Genomic DNA, 16,258 nt, shown 5'->3' with positions numbered 1-16,258 from the left:
TACTCAAGATTTTGATTTGTTTCCACATTTCATAACTCTCTAAAAGAGAAATAATCATTATGGAATTTCAAAATCAGGAAAATTCTCAAGGTACCAAGAAGACAGTACGCCCCATAGTTTGTTCCTTAGATCAAGCCTTGATAATAATCTACCTTTTTAACAACTGAGGAATTTATATAGAAGAAATCTGCAAATTAGTCACAGTATTTGTACTGATAATCTGCTATGTGCTGCCTGGAAACATACAGGATGTGCTTTCTGAAGCACATTTCCAACATGTAAAAATGTGACCATTTCCCAAGTACTGCTCCACAGCCAAATCTTAAAGGAAGTTTCTAAGTTTTCTCCTTTGCGATTAACTGTTTGTAGCATCTCCTACTGCAATTTCCTGAAAGTAATCCATTGTCTGAATGAAAAGGCCAGCCCCCTTTCCTTCTGTCCGTTTCTCTTTGGCAAGTTTCTCAGTGTATCAGTGGAAACTGTGCTTCCAGGTGAATCTACTCTCGGTCGTATCATTACAGCACTTTTTTCTCATCACATTTCTTGCATTCACCAAAGTTAAAGACCAAGAACCCAAAAAGATACCAAATCAAGGAGTACTTTGCAGTACGTAAAATTTCTCATGACACTCTAAGTCAAATGTAAACATTATAAAGACATGAACTCCAGCACTTTCATGAGATCTGACTCCATAACCTCTCTGTCCGCATACCGCAGACTCACGTGCCCCTCCCCCCTGAGGGGTGCGGCTGCGGTGCGGGCACTGTACTTGGCCTACTTGCTCAACAGCACCGTCTCCTCGGCTACTGCCGGGCTCCCCTCAGCTGGAGGCTCTTCAAATATTACGTATTTTTATCCTTTATAGTAGTTTTCCTTTCAATTACCAGAATGGCTTCACTACTGACTTATTTGCCACCACTCATTCCCATTTTCCTCCCAGGTTCTCCTTTGCTATTGAGTCAGTCAATCTGAAAAATTTCTGCCACTTTTAACTACTCAGGATATTGGGCATTTGCAATTTTTTTGTGTACAACTGAGGCCCATTTATTTTTCTTGACCCTATAAGAGCTTTTGAAGGGTCACCAGAAGTTTTCTTATGTTTTCTCATCATAAACATTTTCATTTCCTTCATAACCACTATGGACCAAGATATTCCACTGAGTGTTTAAGCCACTTTTAATTTTTTCCTATTACAAATACCACACAATCAACATTTTCATCGGAGGGAAGGAAGCACAGCTGCTTCAGTGCAGCTCAAAAGGGACACTGAAGTTATAACACTCAGTGTGCTCAGGCTTGAAGCGAGCCCTGGGCAGGAGGCGACCTCACTGTGATCTTTCTCAACCTGTTATTCACATAAGCCCATTTCTAGCCTCCTGCCTGTCCAGTGGTTCTCAAGTCAGAACTTGGGCTGGTATTAATGAGCACTGTATTCAGATGAGATCAGAAAAGGTAGAGAAAACAACGAAGATGTGTAAAGTTCTTCTTCCTACTATCATGCTGAGAATTTAAATGCTTTTACCTTCGGAGAAGGATCTTTTAATGTAAGAGTCATCAAGGACACGGACTGAGGGCTGCCAAGCTCAGGCGTATCAGGAACAAAGGCTGACCAGTAGCCATAAAGAACTTTTTTTTCTACCGATTTTATAGTAGAAAGAAAGCAAGCTAATGCTCCTTGGCGAACTTTGGCTTGGTAAGACCTACCCAAGAGAAGGAAGAAAAAAGTCTTAATAGTTTTAAAAAATATAGACATGAAAGGCTATTTATTCCAGCCAACTCAAATGATACATTGAGAAACTCAACATTCTGAATAAACCCTAAGGAAAAGATGCCAATGTGATATTAAAAAAAATATTTTTCAATCAAAACTTGTTAAAGCAATTTGTTTATATAACAAGTTAATAAAGTCGACAATATAAAACACAACTAAACAGACAATAAAAGGGCAACAGTTTGAGGTCAGGAAACTAGTGTTAGATATGAAACACTGCAGAGTATCCATTCATCCAACAGAAGATATGAAACACTGCAGAGTATCCATTCATCCAACAAACAAGTCCAGAGTACTTAAGTATGTGCCAGGCGCTGGGCTGAGGCCGACAGACATAAGCCTGCCCGTGTCCCTGACAAGCTCATGAATGGCAGAGACAGAGAGTTAAAGAGGTAACTGCAACACAGCATGATCAACACTAAGGCGGGGATAAGTCAAGGGGTCATAGAGTAGGGACCTAAGCCAGAACTGGGGTGGGGGTTGGGGGGAACCGTCAGAAAAGGCTTCTCAGAGGACGTGACTGCTGAGCTCATACTGAAGATGAGTAGTGGTTAACAAAGCAAGAAGGCAGAGAGAATGAAAGGAAATTCCAGGCAGAGGGACCACATGTACAAAGGCAGATGAAGGGAACGAGGCAAAATGCAGAGTAACGCAAAGCCCGCATAAATGAATCTTCAAGTTAAATCCCATGCACCAGTGAGGTTTCTAAGCAAAGTTATAAACTTACAAGCAACAGAGATTATAAGGCATAACAACATAACAAAATACTACTACCTCATTTTACTCTGCATGCCTCCTTCAGCATCGGAATAGTCGGACTCACTACTGCTGACCCTCTTCCAGCCGGCAGACCGGATGGGCAGGGGGACTCGGTCTTTTCCTGCAGTGCCGCTTCCCTCCACCGGCAAACTCTGGCCTCCCAGGGAGGAGGAACAGGGAGTGTCCCCCTCATGCAGGTGCTCTCTGCCCAGGCCAGCAACGGGTGCTACTTCTCTTTCACCACTGGATTCTTCCTCTTCCTCTTCTCCTTGCTGGATTTTCTTCGATTTTACTTTCGATTTTTTCTTTTTACTCTGATTTTAGGAGCAAATGAAAATGTATATATGACAGCTATTGGTGCCTTTCTCATTTAATAACTACTAAATATGTCCCCAACATGTAGTATGAGGAAAGAAGAAAAGAGAAGAGAAAAAAGTGGCACTTATTTCCTACTCTGTGTGTCCGATGCTATGCTAAGCGCTTACACACACCCCACTGGACCATGGGAAATAAGGCGTGAAGTGCGTGCGACAGAGCCACGCTTGTAGCCTGGCTTTTTATATTCTACCCCTGTGACTCTGAGCACATCACTTAGCCTTTCATTAGCTTGACCTTCCTCATCTGTAAGCATGAGGCTAATGCTACCTTCCCTGCACAGTTGTGAAAGCATTCAGCCGCAACAGAATTAAGAGTATAGAAAAGGACTTGAGTGAGAATTTTCTCAGTTCTTCCAGATAAGACACGTAGCTAGTGCCTCTCTAGATATAGAAGAGAGATGCTAATCCACCACATACAGTGCATGTTTTAGGGCACTGGGGCTTTGTAGATACGAAGTAAAAGCCAATTTTTTCCCTTTCTCCTATTTCCTTTCCAAATATCTTTGGAATCTGTGCCACCCTCTGCAAGGTCCCTGACTTTGAGGAGGAAGGTCCTCATCCCTTCTATTTTGCATTATTAATGTGGCTCCAGACTCACACCCTTTTACTTGCTACCTTAGTGATTTTTCTAAGATGTGTATCTGATCACCTCACTCCCCTATATCAGAGTCTTCATCTCTACCACCTGTAGGATAAAAACTAACTCCTTAGCATACTGTATAAGACTCTTAGGATGTGGCCTATGCTACCTACGTGTCCCATCCTTCCCCTGCACACACCTGATAAACTCTAGCCTACTGGTTAACAAATGGGCTACGCCCATGCTCATTCTCTATGCTTACGCACCTTCTGTTCCCTCTGAATAAAACGCTTTCCTTCCTTTTTGTACTCATTCTTAAGTCTCAGTTTGGCCACCACCTCTTTTAAAAAGCCCCCTCTTACTCCTCTATTTGGACTGGGTACCCTGAATGTGATTCCAGTATACCCTGTGAATATTCTGATGAAAGAAATCACAATACTGCACTTTAGTTGCTTATTTATCCACCTTCCCCTTCTCTCCCAAACTCCAAAAAGCAGAGTCTATATCCTTAATGCTTAACATAATGTCTGGGATGTGGCAGAAATTCAGTTAATGTTGCATAAGTCAATGAGTGAAAGAATTTCTAATTATAAGCATTTTGAAAGTAATACCGGATACATTTCTAGATGTAATACCGTGGCCCGTATATCTATATGCTCTAGGTTCTCCAATGGAAACATAAGGGAGATGGCAGCTATATGAACAGGCTGGGAAATCTGGCAGTTGTAACTGAGACCTACAATATTTACCAATTAGCCTTTTATAGAGAAAGCTGGTTGGCCTGTGGTCTTGAGCATTTGGGGAACAAGGATGTGTGGCTTTGGGTATAAAATGAATGCCCACTGTTACATCTGTTCTATTGTCTAGAACGCTTTAGAAATATAAGAGACTCTAACTGGTGTTTCCAGCAGTCTGATGAATTTAAATTTACTATGCTAAAAACCCTAAACTGAAATCAAATTCAAGGTGAGCCTTTGGAACAAGTAGTGATGCAAATCATAGAAAACACACATAACAAGCAATTAAAGGCAATCCACAACTTAAACCTAAGCAGACACAGGCGTACCGCAGTTGGTCGGGAAGCGCTGGATTCGGATTGCTGTGGTTTGACAGGTGGTCGCCCATCGTACTGAGGAAGTGGAGTGGGGTATAACACTGTGGGCAGCTCTATGTTTAGTCCCGGGAGTCCATGAAACATAGATTTCTAATAATGATGATTAAGGAAACACACACACAAAACTAATCATAAAACAGAATGATTCACCATATTCTGGATCACATCAATGAACAGATTAATGTCCAGAAGCTTATTAAGGAAATTAAAATGGACAGAAAATTGATACCTTGGAGGTTTAGGGCTTATAGAAGAGTTTAATCTCATCTGGATGGATCTGGTCTGGCCAAATTAGGTTAGGCTTGATTTTAGTTTATTTACTTATGTTTTTTATTTATTAATTTTTAAAATTTATCCAATCTGTTTTATCCAATCATTTGATCTATAATTTTTTAACCAATCAATCATTCTTATTTCGCTTATCCATGTCCACGCCTAGCTGTCTGTATATTTGGGAGACGGGACAAGGAAAGATTTGAAGTTTTAGTCATGATCAATCTAAGTTATCATACATGGCTTTGACCGGAGGCCACCTCCTGGCTGAACTAAAAGGTGGGTCCCCAGAGAGGCTGATCTGACCTTCCCACTGACCGGCAGGCTCAGAAGCCAAAGGATGCAGCCTACTGATGCCATCTTGACTGGCCCACCTACTGCATGGGCCAAGAGCCAAAGGGAAGCCCTGGTTCTTCTTTCAAGTATAAACAGGTTTGAGACGATCTAAAATTAAGTTATCTACAGATCATAACCTATTCCTTTCCTAAGTTAAGATTCATAAGTAAAGTTTTAGAATTTTGATATATTTACTTAAAACAAGGTTTACTGTTTTCAGTTCTTAATTTTAAGTATGCTTGTATATGAACATTTGAATGATCTCTCCTAAAATATAATACCCTAAAGCCAGCCTTGGAGTGGTGATGTAAAGTGGTCTTATGCCTGGGTTTAAGTAGGAAAGACACTCGCCATAATGAGGACTTGGGTTTAAACGGGCAATGCCTTACCTTTAGCACAGCCAGAAGAGCTCCAAGTTCCTCTGTCTGTGTCAGTTTCATCTTACCCCCATTTAGAAGAGACTGTATACCTTTTAATGCATTTTGTAACAACTAGGGGAAAGAAGAGGACAAGCTTAAAGGTAAAGGAAATGTGGTTATCCAGGGATCAACTTTCTAGCACCACTGAGGTTGGAGGAGAAAAAGTCTCTACATGATGGAAAAAACCATTCAAAAGGAGGGGGGAAAAAAACAAAACAAAAGAAGACCCAGAGGAGAGAGATCTGATGAACCACTGCTAATTATTTTTTAGAAGAATAGAGTGCCCTCACGGAAGAGTGGTCTTATCGTACATGTTTATAAGCTAGTATGTACAAACGGTGAGCAAGAAAAAAAAAAAAAAAGAAGAGGTCTGTAGTGGGAAGAAGGTGATAGGGATGGAAAAGTGGCAACGGAGACCGGAAGTGGGGAAGCTCTCTGATGCAGCAACCTCACTAGTTCTTAAAGGCAAAGGCATGTGTGTGGGAGCAGGTTTCTAGAGGGCAAGTCTGATCCAGATTGATCTTCTGACCCAGCATTCTCATTAAGAAATACCATCCTAAAGAAATACGCACCCCGCCAAGGAGAAGATGTGGACCACAGCCTTTTTCTGAAATAGTGGAAACACTGAAAAAAACTTCCATTTCCACCTACTATGACAATGATTGTATAAGAAACTGACCCTCTGCTACATGGGCAACTCAACCATAATAACAGCAAGCATCTGCCAAGCACTCTAAATGCTGTATTTCATATACTGCTCGCAAGACCCCTACAAGGTAATTGCATCATTTGTCCCATTTCAGAGAGAAGGAACAGGGAGGCTCAAGAAGTTCAGCAACTTGCCCAAGGTCTCCCAGTGACAGCAGTCAGAAAGCATGAGGTACATCAATAGGTGCCCAAGAAATATTCACTTTAAAAAGGAGATAAAATTGTAAAACAGCATATTTAATATGACCCCACTTGAAAATTATAAACTATGCTCATCTACGTACAGAAAAAATATTTGGGGGCTTGTAGAACAAACTGTTCCAGGTGGTTATATCTGAGCAGGGAACTTTGAGGAACCTTCGCCATCACAGATCTGTAATTTCTGATATGTGTCACTCTGAATTTAAAATATGTTAACAAACTGTCATATTTCTATCAGATTTTTAAAAAAGAAATAATATTGCAGATACTATTGAAATCTACTCCTTTCCCTTCCAATCTAAAAGATAGTTACTAGGGGCTCCTCGGTGGCTCAGTCGGTTGACTCTTAATTTTGACTCAGGTCATGATCTTGGGGTTGTGAGATCGAGCCCCGTGTCAGGCTCCATATTGGGTGTGTGAAGCCTGCTTGGGATTCTCTCTCCCTCTGCCCCCCTCCCCCTGCTTGCACTCTCCCTCTCTTAAAAAAAATAAATTAAATAAAATAAAATGACAGTTACTAGTTTGAAATTGTATTGCTTTCATGTCAGGAGGGAAAAAAATACTTTTCTTTAAAAAGCTTTAAAATTGCAAAACAAAATAAATAGAAACTGTCTTGTAATTTAAACCTGAAAGATATGATGTCCATCTTTGTAAGTTATAAACATTCCACGTATGCCTATTATCTCTAGACAAAACAAATTCAGCAACCACATTATACTCTTCAGTAACAGCCTCTGTTCTGCTGCTTCTAGACACACCTGTAACAGGCATAAGATCAGTGGTAGCCCCACCTACCATGCAAAACGTGATATCATCCATATCAGATGATTTCGGAGACTGTAAAGCGGTCAGGAAAGCCCGGAAGCAGATATCTGGGTAGGGCTCCTCCAAGTATGGCTGCCCTGGCACACTAAAACACACACAAAGAAAGTAACGGAAACTCAGTCTTCTCTGAAATGAGGCTCGCAAGAGTAAGAATTAAAAACAGCAGTAATACAGACCAACGGAGTGGGAATACACCCTTGGATGAAACTGTATTAAGGAAGACTGTGCACTCTGGGTAATTAACTATGGCTGCAGGACAGCACAAGCATGGAATGAATAGGAAAGAGGAAGAGTGGTTTCCATAGGGAAAAGTTAGAAGTTTGTGGTGGAAGAAGTATAGAGGAAGAAATCCTTTTTAGTTCTGCTTTTCAGTGTTTAGAGGGGAAAGAATGAAGACAGGGCCTGTCAAGCTAGAGTCACACAGCTGAGCCAGCCCTCCTACCCATTGGACGTTGGACCCATTGGACAATACAGAGACCAGATACCACACAGCAGCTCAGGTCTGTGCTCCTCATTTTTCATTGCAGGCATCTACAACTGGGTGGCTGAGATTGGTTCCAATTTCTTAGAAGAAACTGGCCTTGAAAGACGCCTCAACAAAGCTTAAATTCATATGACTATATTCTAAAAGACTTAGTATGGTTAAAATTTATATCAACAGAAAACAAAACCTTGACATATTGCACATGGACTCCTTTTACCCTATTTTAGGGATAAGGTCCTAGTCTAGTTTTTCCTTTATCTTTTCTATAAGCAATATTAAAATTAAACAATATAAGATGATCTTATTAGTGAGGCACATGGGAACCACACAGTAGGTTCTTTTTCTTTTTTTTTTTTTTAAGATTTTATTTATTTATTTATTCGAGAGAGAGAGAGAGAGAGAAACAGCTTGAGAGGGGAGAGGGTCAGAGGGAGAAGCTGGCTCCCTGCCGAGCCGGGAGCCTGATGCGGGACTTGATCCCAGGACTCCGGGATCATGACCTGAGCCGAAGGCAGTCGCTTAACCAACTGAGCCACCCAGGCGTTCTTTTTCTAAGTTGGCTCTGGCTTCAGACAGATTGAACCACCTACAAAGGGCCCACGAGAGGCCCTATCTTACCATGGCTGGGAGATGTTACTGGCTCCACATACCTGAGACATAAATTTGCCATACAGTGTACTGCAGCTCTACGAACTTCAGGGTCGGGCTGAGCCAAGTCACTCAACTTCATCAAAATCCCGCTCTTGCCTAGCAAGCCTGGGAGGTACTAAAACAAAATAACAGCTAATGTTGGTCAAAGAAAGCTTCTAAGAAAATATTACTCTTTAGACATGTCAGTTTTTAAACTGAAGGGCAGTTAAGTACCAGACGACTAGCTGCTAGGTAAATCTTCCAGATGGGCATGCAAAGATGTGCCCCAAAACACCAGTGGGGTTCACTGCTCCCAGCCCAGGTAGTTGCTGAAGCTCTTTAGTTGTGGGTACATAGCTGAAGAGTAGTAATAATAAAAAATGGTAATGGTATTTACTGAGTGCTAAGCATTTTAGAAGGACTGTCTCACTTCATCCTCAGACGAACTACTGTATACACGAAGAAATGAGGCTCAAAGTGGTGAGTAAGGGTTGCTCAAGGTCACACATATCATGAATGACAGGATAGAAACCTCAGCACAGGCCTGTTGGTTCAGAGCCTGTGTTCCTAACCTTTTGAAGGAAAGACAGAACACAGTTTAAACTACCTTTTGACATTTTGAGCCATTGCAGTAAACCAGAGCTGCCAGGGCTTGAAGAATTTCCATGTGTGTCCAGGAACTACACTGCTGAATAGCAGAAATAGCATACGCCAACAGGAAATCCAGGTTTTGTTCATCCACAATCACCTATCAAGAGAGGAAAAAATATGCATGATCTAACTTGTAAAAAAATATTTTTATCCTTTCGGACATGTATGCTCACCTGAATCAGACTATGAAAAGGAGAGCACATGAGCTCATCTTTTTGGGATCAAAAAGATCAGCTCTAAAGGCCTTGAAAGTTTGGTCAAGACAAGGCCTTCTCCTTGCCCCGCGGCCTTGCTCATTTCCTCCCCCTTACTCCCTCCACACAAAGTAGAACCTGGCCAAGTCCTTGTAAGTTTTCCTTGAGCTAACCAGACACTGGCAGCTGTAAATCCATATATATGTGTAAGACTCAATCCACTGAAATTGCCTTCTACATAATAAATGCTCAACAAATACATTGTGAACATATATGTCTGCTAAATAGCTATTATGTCTCACCCTGATGTAGGGAATAAGACAGGAAGAGAGGGCATATTCTTGTCCTCAAGGAGTTTATAATCTTGTTGAGACAAAGTAGGCTAATTGAAGTATCAATTCATGAATTATTGAGATAACCTGTCATCAAAAGCTAGAAAGTTGGCTAAGGGCTGTAGGTACCATATGTGATCAAGAATTTTTCCAACTGCCCATGTTACAAAGGTAATATACCTGAGAACAGTAAACATTTAGAAAACACCATATCAGTGTGAAAAATTCTAAACTTGAAAATAGCCTCATTTCATTTAGGAAGACACACGTAGCAGACACTGCTTACCCATCAGCATTCATCTCCTATCTCCTGTTGGCAGAGTACTGATTTTATTTGGGTGCTCATCTCTTGTACATGAGACCTGAGGGTAAATCCCAATTAGCTAAGACAGTGGTTCTCCACCAGGGGCAATCTTATTTCCCAGGGAAATAAGATTTTTTTGCCCATTTGGCAGTATCTGTAGACATTCACAATTGGGGGGATGCTACTGGCTTCTAAGGGAGAAACCAGGGATGCTGCTAAAATCCTACAATGCACAGGACAGTGCCCCTCAACTAAGAATCATCCAATCCAAAATATCAATAGTGCTGAGATTAAGAAACTTTGATATAAGAGTTGAGCTACATTGTAATCATCTAGGGAGCTTAAGCCCTCCAGGTGATTCTAATGTGCAGTCAAGGCTGACCCCTGGTTTAAGCCACTCATGGTAGTACCATTCCCCTGATCAATGGGTGTAAAGGGGTTTCTCGTATGACCTAGGTCTCCCCAGCCAGCTATCAGGGGAGGTCTGATGGAGAGTGTAGGGGACAAGCTGCCTCATTCTTAAATCAAAGGGACACAAAATAAATTGTTCTTTTGCTTCTGCAGGATGTTATTTATTTATTTCACACAGGATGCCAAGGTGTCATCTTGACTATGAGAGATGCCCAAAACCCATGCACTGGTGGCAAATGAAAAAAATGCCAGTAAGTTTCTTATTATTAAGTGCCCCTTAGAGTGCCTCCCTTGGGGGTTGTGACATGAGATAATTAAAAAAAATTTTTTTTAGCTATTCTAGGCTGGCTTTTCTGTTTCTTGCAGCCAAAAGAATCTTAGATTGCATAATGCTAATTGTAAGGTTTGTGCTAACCACATTCACGTACTCATGTGGTATCTTATGGTAAGTAATAGCTGCAACTTCTGAACTGTTCCTAAAAAGATATGAGATTTATTTAGGAAGTTATAAAGGTTCTGGAGAGGGGAGCTATAGTACACATCTTGATATAAATAACAGGGGTCTTTTCATCTAATGTCCTCTTGCTCCCAAGCTACTTCTTATGTTTTATGACGAACAAAGTAGACCACAAAAATGGTAGCTTTGGGAAAGGGGAAAAAATATTGGTAGGAAAGGAGCAGGGGATTGTTTCAACTTATTCTTAGATATATCTTGGTCAAATACATCTTCCATGAAAAATCCTAAGACCTGGGGGCCTCAACGATATTGGTTTCTTGAACCAAACAGAAAGGGACACCTCTAATGGACAAACTTCTAGAATTGTGCAGCATAATTTTTTCGTCAGAATTACATTTAATATCATTCTTAGTAAGGAACTGCTTTTTGCAGTTTCTCAAAAGATCAGCCTATCACACCTAACACAGACATAGCATTTCAAAGGTTTAGTTTATGATGAATTCTAAGGTTATACACATGATTACCTGTAATCTGTTAAGTAAATGGTGGATAAGTTGAGACACTTTGCTGACAAGATGATTCTGATTAAGAGGCACCAGTTGGCAAGCTTGGACAAGAAGAGTACAGACATCCTACAAAAAAAAAAAAAAAGACAATGAAAAGGCAATATGCCTATTAGTCAAGTGAAGAACCACCCCCACCGGCCCACCAAATACAGCCAAACAGAAAAATGAAAGTGAATGTTCACACTCAAAATGAGGAAAGATGAAATCTGAGGCAGAAACTAGGAAAAAAAATTAAATGATACCACAGAAATGGGGTGTACTAAAAAGTAAAAGACTCAATATGGTTTTTGTCAGGCTAAAGACTCCAGAGTCTCTACATATGTAGACAGTGCAATTAAATAACCAAAGAAAGGCTTCCAGAATGTAAAAGCACACACTGTAGTTAAAGATAGCAAGAAGTAAGCAAACAGACACATGAAAAGATGCCGAACATCACTCATCATCAGGGAAATGCAAATCAAAACTACAATGAGATATCACTGCACACCTGTCAGAATGGCTAAAATCAAAAACACAAGAAACAACAGGTGTTGGCAAGGATGTGGAGAAAAAGGAACCCTTGTACACTGTTGGTGGGAATGCAAACTGTGCAGACACTGTGGAAAACAAAACAGAGGTTCCTCAAAAAGTTAAAAATAGAACAAAAACAGTACAATTCCTGTGATCCAGGACTTGTACTACTAGGTATTTACCCAAAGGATACAAAAACACTAATTCAAAAGGATACACACACCGCTATATTTATAGCAGCATTATTTACAATAGCCAAGATATGGAAGCAGCCCAAGTGTCCATCCATGGATAAATGGATAGACATGTGGTTTATATATACAATGGATTATTACCCAGCCATAAAGAAGAATGAAATCTTGCCATTTGCAACGACATGGATGGAGCTAGAAAGTATTATGCTAAGTGAAATAAGTCAGAGAAAGGCAAACACCGTATGATTTCACTCATCTGTGGAACTGAAAAAACAAAAAAACAAGCAAAAGGGAAAAAAAAGAGAGAGAGAGAGAGACAAATCAAGAACCAGACTCTTAACTATAGGGAACAAACTGATGGTTACCAGAGGGGAGGCAGGTGGGGAGATGGGTGAAATAGGTGATGGGGATTTTTTTTTTTTATTATTATGTTATGTTAATCACCATACATTACATCATTAGTTTTTGATATAGTGTTCCATGATTCATTGTTTGTGCATAACACCCATGCTCCATGCAGAACGTGCCCTCCTTAATACCCATCACCAGGTTAACCCATCCCCCCCACCCCCCTCCCCTCTAAAACCCTCAGTTTGTTTTTCAGAGTCCATAGTCTCTCATGGTTCGTCTCCCCCTCCGATTTCCCCCCTTCATTCTTCCCCTCCTGCTATCTTCTTTTTTTTTTTTTAACATATGATGGGGATTAAGGAGGGCACTTGTGAAGAGCACCAGGTGATGTATGGAATTGTTGAATCATTATATTGTATACCTGAAGTTAATATAACACTATATGTTAACTATATGGGAAATAAAAATTAAAAAAGAATAGAACTCATTTATTCCTATCTTAAAAAAGAAAAAGAAAATAAGCAAACCATATTTTCAATGCCACTGGGAACATCAGAAATGACACCTGTATAAATTTATTGTAAAATTAGGTAATTCTTCAAAAAAAAGAGGGCAACCTATTTGCAAATCACACTATTCATTCATCCACTGATGTTTATTGAATTAAAAGGTTTGGAGCACTTACTACGTGCTAGATAGTGTGCTAGATCTTTGGGCTCCAAAGGTGAACAAACATATTCCTGAACTTTAAAAAGAGCTCATAGTGAGGAAGACAGAAATACTCACAAATAATTAAAGTGAATTAAATGTTGAAAGAATTAACTGCAAACTCCGTGGGGAAATGGTAATTAGGGAGGTCTTACGGAGGTGATTTTTTTTTTTGATTTATTTATTTTACAGATAGAGAAAGCACAAGGGGGGGGGCGCAGAGAGAGAGGGAGCAAGAATCCCAAGCAGACTCTGTGCTGAGTGTGGAGCCTGATGTGGGGCTCCATCCCAGCACCCTGAGATCATGACCTGAGCTGAAACCAAGAGTCGGACATTTAGCCCACTGTGCCACTCAGGAGCCCCATGAAGATGATTTTTTTTTTTTTTTTTTAGATTTTATCTATTTATTTGAGAGAGAGAGAGAGAGCATGAGAGGGGAGAGGGTCGAGGGAGAAGCAGGCGCCCCGCTGAGCAGGGAGCAGGATGTGGGACTCGATCCCGGAACTCCAGGATCATGACCTGACCCAAAGGCAGTCATGCAACCAACTGAGCCACCCAGGCACCCCTCACGAAGGTGATTTTTAAGCATAATTTGGAATGATATGAAGGATGACTAAAAATCTGCCAGACAGACAAAGCAATGAAAGACACAGCAAGCAATGGGAATAAAGTGTGCAAAGACCTGGAATTGGTATTCCAGGAGTGAAACACTAGTAGATGCTTGAGGAACAGCAGGTTTTAAATGACTGTACACAGAGCACAAAAGGAGAAGTGACAGGAGACTCGAAAGGCACATATTTTTGATGGAAAAATATCAAATTGTACCAATAAAGCAAAAAGTTCCCGAGTAAACCCTTAATTCCACTCCACTCCCTAGTGACACACACTATTATTTTGTTGTAAACTTTTCCATTCGTTGTTGTGAACTCTTTATATCTATAAATGTACATACTCTGTTAAACACACTCCTCACCCTATATTGGTGTCGTACTGCAATGAACCGTTCTGTAACTTGCTCTGATCATCTACCAATATGTATTAAAGATCTTCCCAAATCAGAGTTTTGCCTTCCTAATCAGGTTTTATTCTCACAAAAGAAAAGATCACTCTAGTAGCAGGACAAAAAGTGGTTTGGAGAAGAGCTAGACAGGAGGCAGAAGAGAAGTTTGAGGAGACCAGTGGAAGAGTTCAGGAAAGTCATCTTGCCTGAGGGCTTAAGGCATTGGCAGTGGGAACACAGAAAAGGGAATGAGAAATATTTATGAGATGGAATCTGAAGAATCCGAATTGGATAGATCTGGGAGAAAAAGGGAAAACACCAGTGTTTGTGCCAGTGTGACTTGGCAGACTGGGCATGTTTCTGTGAGTTGGGGGATGGGATGGGTTGTGGATATAGTGTGTCTACAGAGATAATGTAACTTCATTTTTAGGAACTGTCCAGTTTGAGGTGCCTGTGAGCACCAGAGGCAGGGGTATGACTGGGTCAAGAGTTCTGGGAGTTCAGTAAGTAGTATCCAAGGCCTGATGTGACTATTATTATCACTCAGTGTCGGAGTACTTCTAAACAGGAGGTAGAGAGGGAAGTGCTAGCACGAAAGAACAGAAAATGGCAGGGAGCATGTGACAGCCTTATGTTCCAATTCTACCTCTGCCTTTTGCCAGCAACAGGACATTGGATTTTTACGTGCCGCAGTATTTTTATCAGTAAAGTAGATCTAAAAATACCCACGTTGTAAGATTCCTAGAACCGTACACCGTAAATTACAGTACACGATGGTCTGAGTGCTATGTATTCAATAAATGGTAGAAGTGAATTTTATATACAAAGTGTTTTGTATGCAGGGAGTGGAGCTGGGGGACGGGAAGGTGGGACCAGAGATGACACCTGCGGTGTTATCAGAGCAGAAGTCATCTATGGGGTTTTAAAGATGCGAGTTTGCCAAGCACTGCAGGATCTTCCAGATAGAGGAGGGCAGAGACTGTCACGGTCGGAGGGAGTCAGCGAGCCTAGAACTAAGTAACGCGAAGCCGGGCTGGGAAAAGCCGGGCGCGGCAGGCGGGAGCTACCCGCTAGGGCCCCTGAGGGCGGGGCCGGGGCCAGGAGGCGCGGCCCGAGTCCTCCCCACCCGGCACGCCGCCTACCTCCGGAGCCACGCCGCCGCCCTCACTGTAGTTCTCAGAGATGAGCTGGTCGAAGAGCAGGTGGATCTCGGTCCGGGCGGAGCTGCTGTTATCCGGGCGCAGGGCGCAGAGTCTGGCCGACAAGCAGCGAAAGGCACTGCTCTGGTCCGGTGGCACGGCCCGCGCCGGCTCGTTTTTGAGCGAGCCGCCGACTTGTGCCGCCGCCATCTTCCCTAGGTAGGACAACAGGGAAATAACTTCCGGGGTGTTCCCGGCTCCGCGCGCCAGTTCCGGAAATACTTCCTTAGACCAGAAGCCGAGTGAGACCCTGGACTCTCCTCTGCGTGGACCCTCCTCTGCCTGCTTTGCGAATATTTGTCAGAAATTAGCTTGGAGGGTTTTTTACCTTACATTTGTTTTTGAGTCCTGACTGAAAAGTGGGACTTTATTTGTCCTCTTAGAAAGTGTGTTCCTGGACAAGGCTGACATGGCTCTTTAGTACTAGCGTTTCAGGCGGGCCGGATTTGGAGAGGGGCTGTTTGTGGTGGCAGTGGCAGAAACTGCTAGTTGTAGAACATCCTTGGACTCTTCTTACATCGTGTGAGAGCCCTTGATTCTTACCCAGGCACAAAACCACCCTGTAAATAGAGGGTATAATTCCCAGTATTCCTTGCAGCTGGCTGTGCATCCGCCTGTGAATCTTGCACTTCATTACACAAGAAAAGTAATTTGGAAGTTCAAACTGAGCCATGTAAAATATAACCTGCCTAAGGGTGACCTGGTTGAGATTGGACACCCCAAGATTTCCTGTAGCCTTAAAAGCAAGAAGCTGGAAAAGAAAATAGCCATTTTAAAAGCCATAAACCGTTTTTAGTCACCCAAGAGGTGAAGGCATGAAATTTACATTTGGTCATCTCTTGGGCTTTTGAATTATGCAAATATAAAGCAGATTCTTATCAGTGATTCTTAGGGAAAACCTTGAAGT

The 16,258-nt window shown here is 41.7% G+C and overlaps 1 protein-coding gene across 1 annotated transcript in view; it reads right to left on the bottom strand.

The window, feature by feature from the left end:
* The window catches only part of HEATR6 (HEAT repeat containing 6), a 32,961-nt gene extending 17,460 nt beyond the window's left edge, over positions 1-15,501 (bottom strand). Inside the window, exons 1-9 of the mRNA XM_021704000.1 lie at positions 15,295-15,501; positions 11,351-11,458; positions 9,085-9,225; positions 8,498-8,613; positions 7,334-7,448; positions 5,600-5,701; positions 4,554-4,691; positions 2,546-2,844; positions 1,523-1,700 (exon numbers count right to left, since the gene is read on the bottom strand). Coding sequence (XP_021559675.1) covers positions 1,523-1,700; positions 2,546-2,844; positions 4,554-4,691; positions 5,600-5,701; positions 7,334-7,448; positions 8,498-8,613; positions 9,085-9,225; positions 11,351-11,458; positions 15,295-15,501 — 1,404 coding nt within the window. The remainder of the gene's footprint in view (positions 1-1,522; positions 1,701-2,545; positions 2,845-4,553; positions 4,692-5,599; positions 5,702-7,333; positions 7,449-8,497; positions 8,614-9,084; positions 9,226-11,350; positions 11,459-15,294) is intronic.
* Positions 15,502-16,258: the final 757 nt, after the last annotated feature.

The sequence above is a fragment of the Neomonachus schauinslandi genome, chromosome 15, assembly GCF_002201575.2.
Source record: "Neomonachus schauinslandi chromosome 15, ASM220157v2, whole genome shotgun sequence".
Taxonomy (NCBI): Eukaryota; Metazoa; Chordata; class Mammalia; order Carnivora; family Phocidae; genus Neomonachus; species Neomonachus schauinslandi.
Note: the sequence above shows the minus strand (reverse complement) of the source record. Positions and strands in the feature narration are given on the sequence as shown.